The sequence below is a fragment of the Lithobates pipiens genome, unplaced genomic scaffold (assembly GCF_037356315.1).
Source record: "Lithobates pipiens isolate NorthernLeopardFrog02 unplaced genomic scaffold, aLitPip1_a1.2 Scaffold_30, whole genome shotgun sequence".
NCBI classification, from domain to species: domain Eukaryota; kingdom Metazoa; phylum Chordata; class Amphibia; order Anura; family Ranidae; genus Lithobates; species Lithobates pipiens.
This window is the reverse complement of record NW_027507791.1, coordinates 13,182,968-13,195,190: the sequence shown is the minus strand read 5'-3', so window position 1 is coordinate 13,195,190 and position 12,223 is coordinate 13,182,968. Positions and strand designations below refer to the sequence as shown.

At 43.5% G+C, this 12,223-nt stretch overlaps 1 protein-coding gene across 1 annotated transcript in view; it reads right to left on the bottom strand.

The window, feature by feature from the left end:
• The window catches only part of ERO1A (endoplasmic reticulum oxidoreductase 1 alpha), an 86,944-nt gene extending 75,331 nt beyond the window's left edge, over nt 1-11,613 (bottom strand). The window contains exon 1 of the mRNA XM_077463722.1: nt 11,423-11,613. Coding sequence (XP_077319848.1) covers nt 11,423-11,551 — 129 coding nt within the window. The 5' untranslated portion in view covers nt 11,552-11,613. The remainder of the gene's footprint in view (nt 1-11,422) is intronic.
• Between the last annotated feature and the right edge of the window lie 610 nt (nt 11,614-12,223).

Here is a 12,223-nt window from a genome sequence, read left to right as displayed (position 1 = left end):
AAAAGGTTGAAAAGTTCAAGGGGGCCGAATACTTTCGCAAGGCACATACATACATTTTTCCTTTCTGTGCTGAACACAGCTCTTTCGTCGTGGATATTCTTATGTTTGGGTTTGTTTTGTTTTTTTAGGCCTGATGAAGGAGAGGTCGCTATGGACCCCATATACACTTGGATCCTGTTTTGATTGCTTCCCCCTCAACTTTTATGAAGTTGTATTTGGAGCTTTTAGCAGTGGCGTGGTCGTAATAGAAAGTAGGAGGAAAGGAGATACCGTCACCCACCTTTTAAATGCTAGCACCCCACTGCTCTTCTACTTACTATTAAATCTCAGTTGTATTTTTTTTTTCTGCTTTGGCCATGTGGCCATTTGATGGCAAAGCCCTGGTGTGTGTTGGCCCCGCTCAGTCAGCTTTGGGGTCATGCAAGCAAAAAATAAATAAAACTATTTTGACATTGAGATTATGAAGCGATTGCAGGAAGCAGAAGGGCAGTGTGTAGGCAGAGTATACAAGCTGGGTGACTCAATCCCCTTTCCTTCTGCTTTAAAGTATCACTAAACCAACATCATAAAAAGCGATCAATAAATGGTACATTACATGCTGTTCATACTCAGTCACTGGGAGATTAGTTTTCCTGTATTCTGCCATAAAGCTGGTAGATCCGGCTGCTCTCCATCTCCCCCTTCTGTCCATGTCCCCAGTTCAGATAGGGATTTTGCAGTGCAGTGTTGGCAGTTCTGCACATGCTCAGTTTTCAGCGAGCTTCTATGCTGAGCATTTCCTCACAATCACATCTGAGCAGCCCATGTGCCTATAGAGCAAGCAGTGGTTCTCAACTCTTGTCCTCAGGACCCAATAACATGTTAGATTTTAAGTATTACTAGGGGAGATGCACACTAGAATACTGTAATCACTGGGCAGCAAAGGAGATCATCTGTGATGTATTTCAGTTATCTTGCAAACCTGGCCTGTTAGTGGGTCCCGAGGATGGGAGTTGAGAACCACTGATATAGAGTCACACATGTGGGCGTATACACAGTGGTAAATAACAGCTCACTCCTTGCCTCCTCCATGCCCTCTAACCAGCTAAAACACAATGGGGGGGGGGGGGGGGGGGGTGGGACTTACATGTAGATTAATGGAGGCTTCACCTCCCCCTTATTCTAAGACACAAGCTGAAGGGGCATGACACAGCCTGTGACTGACAGAAATCCACCCACACTATGTTCCTTCAAGATTTCAAATTATTTATAATTATATATATTCATTAGAGAAAATGCAACTTAAAGCGGAGGTCCACCCTAAAATGGACCTCCGCTCATCGGAATCCCCCCCCCCCTCCGGCGCCACAATCGGCACCTTTCAGGGGGGAGGGGGGTGCAGTTACCTGGATAATCCAGGTAACTGCACCCACTTCCGGGCTAGCTCTCTGCGGAACGGGGCGTACGTTACGCCCCCGTTCCGCAAGCGCCCGCCCCCTTCAGCAAGTGCCCCGCTGCCTGCTGGGAAACACACAGCTCCCAGAGGCAGCGGGGACCGTCCGGATTGCGCCGCGCGGCTCGCGCATGCGCAGTAGGGAACCGGGAAATGAAGCCGAAAGGCTCCATTTCCTGATTCCCATACCCAAGATGGCGGCGGGACCCGGCAGCCGAGCGAGCGATCGGCTTCGGGTGCCGACATCGCGGGCGCGCTGGACAGGTAAGTGTCACTATTTAAAAGTCAGCAGCTGCAGTATTTGTAGCTGCTGGCTTTAAAAAAAAAAAAATAAATAAATAAAAAAAAAAAAAAAAAAAACGCGGAGTCCCGGTGGACTCCCGCTTTAAACCTTGTGTGTTTAGCATTTTAACTGATAGCAGGAAGCAGAGTATAAAAGCTGGGTGACTCGATCACCTTTCCTTCTACTTTAGGTAATATTTATACCTTTATTAGACTACAATAACTTCCTGTTTATGTTCTCATCTCATAGTGTTATGGAAACCCAAACAGTAACAAAAAAAAAAAAAAAGGGAAGGAGGTATAGAAAGTATTGATAAGATGCCAAACAACTCACAAGGCAACACAAAGCATATTATAATTATAATAATTTGCATCTCCCTTTGAGGATTATAAAACTGCCTTTTTTTTTTAGTCTAAAGCCTAGAACACACACACAAACGATCGTCTAATTTTCCACAAAAATGCGTACCATGATTATCAAAAAAAAAAAAAAATAATTATAATATATAGGGTTGCTGGTTCGAATCCCAACTGCGACACTACCTGCCTGGAGTTTGCATGTTCTCCCCGTGCCTGTGTGGGTTTCCTCCGGGTACTCCGGTTTCCTACCACACTCCAAAGACATGCAGGTAGGTTAATTGGCTTCTGTCCAAAATTGGCCCTAGTATAAGAATGGGGACCTTGGATTGTGGGCTCCTTGAGGGTAGGGACTGTTGTAAGTGTGCAATGTACACACTCACTCAGGTTGAACTGGATGGACTGGTGTCTTTATTCAACCTTACTATGCAACTATAACAGCTTCACCTCTTCCGGGAAGGCTGTCCACAAGGTTTAGGAGTGTGTCACCATTCTTCCAGAAGAGCATTTGTGAGGTTGGGCAAGAAGGCCTGGCTCGCAGTTTCCGTTCTAATTCATTGCAAAGGTGTTCTATCAGGTTGAGGTCAGGGCTCTGTGCAGGCCAGTTAAGTTCCTCCACCCCAAACTCGCTCATCCATGTCTTTATGGCCCTTGCTTTGTGCACTGGTCCAAATCACTTGGTGGAGGGGGAGGAATTATGGAGTGGGGTTGTTTTTCAGGGGATGGACTTGGCCCCTTAGTGTCAGTGAAGGGAACTCTAAGGCTCCGTTCACATCTTGGCGGTTCGAAACGCAGGTGGCATCAGCGCAATTCAAGATGGTGACAAATCGCGGGACGCCCGTGCAATCCCCGTCACATCCAATGGCACCCTGATCACGGCGCGATTCCGTTTTGGGCGACAGACATTCTGCTGTTCAGTTTGTGCAATTTTACGGTGAATGTAACCCAGTAAAATTGCACCACGATCAGGATGCAAGGGAAGCAACGGGGGGGATTAAAAAAATAAAGACATCACACAGGTATCCAGTGATTTGCCGCCATTTCAAATCGTGGCGATTCCACCCGCCAAGATGTGAACAATGGGGGTTATTTATGAAAGTGCAAAATGAATTTGCCTACAAATGCACTTGGACCCATAGTCACTGTAGATCTGAGGGGAACATGCAATGAAAATAAAAGAATAGCATTTTAGCTTGCACATGATTGGATGTTAAAATTAGCAGAGCTTCCCCTCATTTCAGATCTACCCCTCAGATTTACAGCGACTGCAATTTCAAGTGCACTTGTAGTGCAAAATGGATTTGCTGTTCGTAAATAACCTCTAGAGCCTTAAGGTGTCAGCATATCAATACATTTTGGAGAATTTAATGGTGAAAACAGTTTGAGAATGGCCCCTTCCTGTTCCAACATGACTGCACACCAGTGCACAAAGCAAGGTCCATAAAGACATGGATGATCGGTTTTAAGTGGAGAAGCTTGACTGGCCAGACCTCAACCCGATAGAACACCTTTGGGATGAATTTGAGCAGAGACTGCAAGCCAGGCTCTCTCATCAAACATCAGTGTCTGACCTCACAAATGCTCTTTTGGTTTTTGAAAACTGCACCGATTGCAATGAATGGAAATCACGAAAAAATTTAGATAACAAATGCACCACAATTTTGCGTTTGAGTCACATGTCCATTTTTCACAGGTGCAGGCTATTTAAAAAAAAAAAAAAAAAAACCCACCAGCATCTGAAAGCAAACAGCAAAGTCATTCCTCACAGGAGTACTGGGCTGTAGAGGGGTGGGAGCAGCTGGCGGAGAGTCTGAGACGGGTGCCAGTCAGGACATGCGGGCACATCCTGACCATGTGGTTATGATCTTTCCTGAGCCTGGAACAGCTCTGTGATGTCAGCTGACAGCGGCTTCAGCTTGCTGTCAGCTGAAAACAGGTCACAGGAGTGCAGAACGAATCCACAGCCAAACAAGCTTTGGTTGTACTTCTTTAGGTTAAGTGTTATTCCTCACGCCAGCAGGTTCCCTCTATCTGTACCCCGTAACCTCAGGCCAGCAGTCACACATAGACGTCCTCACCAATAGTTCCGCACTGTACATGGAAGGAAAGAACAAACAAAGCATATATATATATATATATATTTTTTTTACTACACATGCATCTGCAAAGCATTACACCCATGATCAGTGGATTGCGGGTGCAATGTTAGGCTCCTGCAGAGACTGCCTCTATCTTTATTGCCCCTACCTCTGTATGGGCTGTCGGCTTGAAAGCTGGGGAGGAAGTGTGGAACTCTTAGGGCACCTTCACAGTTCACAGAGAACTACAAGATATCTGCCTCGTGGAAGACGGGACTTGTAGTCTCTTCATTTACATATCCTGCTAAATACATGATGTGGCTGCACCCCACCGATTTTAAAATCTGACAATCGGGAAGAGGATCCCTTTGGACATGTTATGAAAAAGAGGATCTCCCACCAGCTGTCAAGGGTGGGTTACGACTCATTTTGGACATGTTACAACCAGGTCTAATATTCAAAAGCTGAACTTAATAGAAAATATAACTAAACCTATTAAAAAAAAAAAAAAAGGTATATAAATTTTAATAATAATTTTATATTACCATTATGTAATAAAAACATGATGTTAAAAACACTACCAATAAAAACATCCCCCAGCTATACGGCTACATTCACTCCTCTGTTTTAACAGTTTGGTGACGATTCCAACAGAACGCCTGCCGTTCCATAGGGATGAACAGCAACAGAGGTGCGAACAAAGTCCAATTAATAAGCAAATCCTCAGGGCCAAAATAACACCAGAATAGCACCTTAGCACACGTGTACAGCAGCTGTCAGGTACCCGCAGCACAGTGTAGCATGCTCTATTCTCTGCCGAACCTATTTAAAATGAATGGGCCGCTGTAGGGCACAAAAAATAAATGAATAAATAAACCCCGTCTGGTGATGTGTGTGCGCAATAAATGCATGAAAAAGTATAAAGGGTCCTAAGAAACAAAAAAAAAAAAAAAAAAAAAAAAAGAAGGAAGAAGAAGTTGAAGAGCAGCAGGTCATAAAGTGTGTTATAATGGTGGCAAGGGCCCACTCACATGTGGCAATGTGCAAATGTAGGTGTAAATAGGCCCGGAGGCCTTCCCTTTATAAAGTTTTTCATACAACTTTCACACATGATAAACCCAATTAGAAAAAAAAATGTGAATAGTCACTAAAAACTAGAAAAATCTTGTGTGGAAACATAAAAATAGTAAGAAATGTGTGTATAGTGTATAATATATATATATATATATATATATATATATATATATATATACACACACACACACTTTTTTTAGCTCAATTTTAAATTTTTCCATGGAATTTACTTTGATCTCCTGTTAGGGATACATTTAAATTCTTCCAGGCAGCTTATAAAAATGATAAGCAAATCACTAAAAAAACAATACTATTAAAAATATGTTTTTATTGTTGCCAACAGTAAATCTAAAATGTAGATTTTTTTTTATTTATATATTACGGTTAATAATCAGGTTTTTTTTAGTATTGTTTTTGTGATGGTTAATCCTTTTTAGAAGCTGGTTAAATGGAAGAATTGAAATGTATCCCTACAAAATAATCCCAGTTTAAAATTGAAAAATAAATTTAGAAAAGCACCAATACTAATCTTAAAACGAACAATAACCACCACTCAGACAATAACACAAAAATTTAAGTATTGCAGAAGTAGAAAAATAACAAACAGTTAATAATAAAAAATAATAGCAGCAAGTGCTGTTAAAAAGTATCCTTTAGAGAAAAAAAAAAAAAAAAAAAAAAAAAAATTATTATATATATATATATCTTTAAAAGAAGATAAATTAAATAAGAAAAACACAAAAATGAAAGTGAAGCACACATGAAATATTAGCAGTAAATATAAAGCGATGAAAGCAAATTAAAAAAGAAAAAAATAAAAAAGGGAAGGGGGAGAGATCTATACAAACCTTAGAGAAATATAAAATTGTAACAACGATAATAATATGTCTGTGAAGGTTCTTAGTTATCCAAGGCATGGTATAGATAGTCGCAGTTCCTCACATACAATGGACGTGTCCTGTAAGACGTTTCATAACTTCTCCCAGCCACTTCTTCATTTCTGATGAGTGCCAGGAACATACCCTACCATTTATATCTACACAGGGAGCAAGGACACCTTAATCCAATCACAATGGAACATGTCAAGGCAGATGTTGATTGCCCAATAACACAACAGGAGGTGTGAAAGTTGTGGAACTGCCCAGTTCTAGTTACATCATCCCATCCTTGGTGTGAAGGTCTGCATATGTGATAATCCTTTGAGTCGACTGAATGCGCGATGCACGTGTGGATTGCTGTCAAGTCTCCAGGGTAGAGATATTAAAATAGTATCCTGTACATAGGAGGTGTGTCAGAAATAAAATAAAAAAAAACAAAAAAAAAAAAACAAACAAAAAAAAACCCCCAACACCTCTTTCAAAGCCAGAAATACACAGAAAACAGAAGGTTGCATGTCCAACAGTGAGGAATGCAAAGACGTGTACATTGGGGAGATGAAGTGACCCCTCAACAAAAATGAACAGCGCAACATGGAAGGGCAAATTGTAGAGGTTACGGCTCAGCAGTCCTCCTACATTTATGGGAAAAGGGGACAAGCTCTGCAGGACAGTGATCTGCACATTTTGGAGAACGGGATCAAAAAGGAGGTGCAAAAGAGTCCAGCTATGTCAAACTGGAACAACCAGCCCCAACAGGGGTAGGTAGGGACCTTCAACACCAACCAGTCTTCTACATATAATGATGTTTTAACATCTCAAACCTGCAAATTTGACAAAGCACACCTTTCGGCCATGTAAACTGAGGAGTTAAAACCTATGCAAACGTCCACTAGAACGAGGGGGGGGGGGGGGGGGGTTCCTCCATAAATCACACCCTCCATCCTGTTCTTGGACAAACATCTAGACATGTCATGGTCTCTGGATCAGGGTGGAAACCTGAGCACTTGGGACCCCCACTGGTCACCAACCTTTTGGACCTTAAGGACCACTAACATGAATTTTACATTCCTTGTACACATGATGCTCCGGCTCTCTGCTCCCCACCCCCCCCCCCCCCCCCGATCACACTATAAATATTTATATCTATATCTGCTGACACACACACACAGCTATGGGTCAATGCCCCCCTCCCCCACTCACTCTGCTGCCTTAGTGGGACTGCTATTGGAAGTCCCCACCTGCTCACTGCCCTACTCCCAGCGCCTCCCTCTGTGCACAGGAGCCAGAAACTACAGAGGAAGCATCAGGTATCAATGCATGCAAACAGTGTTGACCATTAATGCGCATTGAGAACAACCCTGGAAACATCTGGCGGTATATATATCCAGCACAATATTGATTTGTGGCAGAACCCCTGTGGGCCAAAATTTTCTCTATGGTCCACTGGTTAACGACCGCTGTTCTATAGGCGTGTACTAACCTGAATCCAGAGCACCTAGTGTGGTACCACTCTGATCTCTTCTCCCTTGGCCATTTGCACAAGCTATGCTGACACCACAGAATCCTGCAAGATGGCCCTGTCCCCTTCTACACACTCCACAATTCCCAGAGAGAATGCAGTGGGGGGGGGGGGGGGGGGGAATTGGAGTATTCTCCCTGCACTCAGATCTCAGATTACACTCAGCTTCCTGCTTTCTATAGTGGAGTTTGTGACATCAGATCACAGCCCCGGAGTCCAGAAGCTCAGAGATGCGGTGTGCTTTAGATAAACAGGTACAACATATGCAGGATTTGTACCCTAAAGGGAGGTTAGTCCCTTTAAGTTAAGGTTTACGTCCCAAAAAATAAATTCTATAACTTTTGTACGTATTACTCAGGATGGCCCCCTTTGGGAGGGTGGAGGGAGTATACAAGTAGTATTTCCTCAATGACAGCACTATGCTTTGAGCAAATATTTGTTGGCACACAAATGCACTAAATTGGATACAGTAGCTTTGCACTTTATTATGTAGATTATATAATCTGTGGGGCGGGTTTATGATTATTATAGTGGTTTACCAGAAGGCTGGATTATAGGAAATGGGCAGAGTGACCAAGATTTGTTCTGGCCTGAAGAAAGCTGCAGGCACTGGGCCGAGAAGCTGCTGGATTGTCACGTGACAGGATCGTGCTGAAAATCGCACCTTTAAAAAAAAAAATTGAGCAAGCGCCTTTTTGGGCACCCAACGTGCATAAGGCAACCGATTAAAGTAAATAAAAAAAACATATTGCAAGCAGGAATACATGCTCTTGCCATGCAAAATAAAAAAATAGCTTTACCATTACAGAACAAGCTCAGTTGAAGGGGGGACCAACTACCACTAGCAAATATATAATAAATAAAGCGGAGTTCCACCCAAAAGTGGAACCTCCTCTTGACTCCTCCCCACCCATGATGCCACATTTGCCACCTTTTGGGGGGGGTGGCTAACGACAGGTACCTGTCCCCACTTTTGGGAGGTGGCAGAGCGGTGCCCTCCCTCGGAAGTTTGGCCCCCCTCCTCATTCCCTCACCGCCGGGCCAATTAGAAAGTGCAGCGCACGTCACTCACAGTAGGGAACCGGATGTGAAGTTGAAAGGCTTTGCTGCCGGGTTTCCTTACTATGAACGGCGTCGGCAAGCCCCGAGAGCCGACCCGAAAATCAGCTTGGTTCCCGACATCGTGGGAATACTGGACAGGGAAGTGTTCCGATATTAAAAAGATCAGCAGCTACAGTATTTGTAGTTGCTGACTTTTAAATTTTCTTCATGGGGCCTAGAACTCCTCTTTAAAAAAGCATTACTAAATCCAGGAGCCTGCAGTCACTATATCTGGTCTCCCACAGTACACAGAACATTGAAATTTAAATTATTTTAGTAAATATAATGTGACGCCGACATCCTTGCCTATTGACGTGGTTATGTATACTTTAATGTAAGGTTAATGGACATTACCGTGGTTCCGTACCAGAGCCATCTAGTGATCAAATATGGGTAATGCACCGGTATGTTATTACTTCAGGGACAACCTAAAGACTTGTACAAAGTGACTGTTTTGATTGAGAAGGTTGACCTTGTTACCCAGGAGTCTGTGTGACCTACCCCTGAACACTCTCACGCAGTGCATGCTGGGTAGCAGATAAAAAAGGGACCGGAGCGGCCATTTTAGGGCTCTTGGGACCATGTTTCCTGCCTGTGCGGATCTGTGGGAAGGTTTCCCGGAGACAGCAGCCTGCAGTCATCACGGAACACCAGTATGTTTGTTTGTGAGGTGACCCGACCGAGCCTGAGAGACGGTGACTGGAGTGAGAAGGTCCAGAGACACTCAGCGGAGAATCAGAGAACCGGATTCATTCAGAGGAGCGATACAGAGCGTCTGGTCCAGCTGACTGAGAGGCAAGCTACAGGCACCGGACCAAAGTGATCAGGCAGAACTCCGATCCAATTGGTGAGCGGGTTACAGCCCACCGTTTGTTAATTTTTACACACAGTTAGACTCACATACAGGCCTCACTGGAATCCGTGGTTCCACGGAGGAGGAGCAGAGCGACTGACACCAAGCAGGTTTGAGGCCCATCTACCTTGGTATCTCAAGTGTTGTAAATAAGTTATTGGAGTTACACCAGGAGCATTTCAGCTTAATCCTCCACAGACTTTGGATTACAAATAAAGGAGTGACTTTAGCTAGCGAAGAAAGAAGACCCCGGATAAAGTACTTTAAGTGAGATCTCACATATAGCCTTTAACGTAAGGGGAGCTCCCAGGTGTATAATAATAATAACACACACACACACACACACACACACACACACACACACCTCATATTGTTTTATATTGAAACATATTGCGCTGTCGGCCTATGTTGGGATGACAGCACAATTCCTGCAATCACCTGTGTAAATATTTAGCCGTAAAAAATATTTCTGGTTAAAGTGGTGTTGCCACCAAAAAATTAAAAACTACTTAAAATTCGTAAAAAAAAAAAAAAATAAAAAATAAAAAAAAAAAAAAATAATTGGCAAAAAAAAAAAAAATTTTTACTCACCTCTAAATACCGGTTGCTAGGGGGTCCCTCGTAATCTGCCTTCTTCATTGCCCGGGCTGGTGACATCACTTCCCTTTGCGCCGCACATTCACCTGGGACCTGTCATGTGTCCCAGGTGACTGTACGGCGTATCACGTGCGCAGTGGGTGCCCGGCTGCGAAGCCACAGCCGGGTGCCCACAGTATGCATGACGGCGCCGCGAGCGGAGCGGGAAGCGAGGGGGGGGGCTTCGTTCCCCCGCATCGCTGGACCCTGGGGCAGGTAAGTATCCGATTATTAAAAGCCAGCAGCTGCAGTATTTGTAGCTGCTGACTTAAAATTTTTTTTTTTTTTTTTTTTTTTTTAGGGGGTACCCCACTTTAAGTATCTGGTTGTGTGGCGTACTGTTTTTCCCCCACCAGGTGGAGCCAGTGGATCCTGAGGGTATGATACAGGTACTTCATTGTCTTATATAGTACTGTATTACATTGCACCACAGCTGTGCCAAGGGGATTGAGTCAAGTTAGTGGAGTTTCTCGGTAGAGTGCAGGCCCAATTCAAACCAGCAACTCCTTTGGGGGTCAGTGCTACAATAAACTGCTAAATACCTTTTCTCATCAGCAGTATTGTGACTTCTAAAAGTGTCTGGTTAAAGCTTGTAGGAGGAGTTTTCATTCTACTCTGACTGTCCTATGAGGTTGCAGGACCCCTGACCTTCTGTCTGGACAGTGCTGATCACTTGCACCCTCCCAAGAAAAATTTATTTATTTAAAAATATATATATATATATATATATATATATATATATATATATATATATATATATATATATATATATATATATATATATATATATATATATATATATATACACACACACACACACACTTTTTTTTTTTATGAAATAATATAGTGTGTGTGTGTGTGTGTGTGTGTGTGTGTGTGTGTGTGTGTGTGTGTGTGTGTATATATATATATATATATATATATATATATATATAGTCAATAATAAAAACTGAAAAAAAAGTTAGGCAAATTATAACAGAGCATAACAAACTCAGAAAAATTTAAATATTATATAATAATAATATAAAAAAAAAAAAAATGAATATGATGATATGCAAGTGTTGCTTATATGGGATAAATAGCAGCATGTATTAAAGGCTTGCAAATTTTGATGAGAATAATAATCCTGTGCTATAATAACGAGAAATAATAGGGGCCCCATGGTTGGTGCAGTGGGGGGCCCCTGGCACTCTATGGGAAGCCCCCCCTCACCTGGCAGAAGCAGCTGTGGGCAGAGGTTGCGGCGGCCCCGAGTTCGGGTTGCCATGGCAGCAGTCCGCCGAGGAGGATGAGTGTGATGAGCGGTCTCATGGTGTCCTCTCCGGGTCTCCTCTGCAGCATCAATCCCAGCACTCGGCTCCTACCCGGAAGATACCCTGACACCGGGGGGCGGGGCCCGATCGACGTCACCACTACGTGACCACGACAAGATAGCAGTACGTGTCTATAAACACATGCGAGGCACGCCCACTTAGCCCCGACAGGAGGTGGGCGGTCATTTTACACAGGGCTCCTCCTTCTCCTCTGAACGATAAAGTAAATGAAAATGGGGCGGGGATGAGGAGGGGCTACTCGGTCCGGGGATGATCCTGCTTACAGATATTGCATCATCGCTCCGGTTCTGCGTCATCCTTAGTGGGCGGGGTCAGCGCAGGGCACCTGCTGCTTCTCACATAGGCATTTTGTGTAGCTGGTTTTGCAATATGTAAGTGGAAATCTGCAATACACAATAATCATCGTATGACTGAGCACGTATTTTTGTTTTATTATTATTGCAAATGCACTGATCTTATCCCCTTGACCACCAATGTAAGGAGCATTCTTCCCCCTGACCACCAATGTAAGGAGCATTCTTCCCCCTGACCACCAATGTAAGGAGCATTCTTCCCACTGGCCACCAATGTAAGGAGCATTCTTCCCACTGATTACCAATGTAAGGAACATTCTTCCCACTGATTACCAATGTAAGGAACATTCTTCCCACTAACCACCAATGTAAGGAGCATTCTTCCC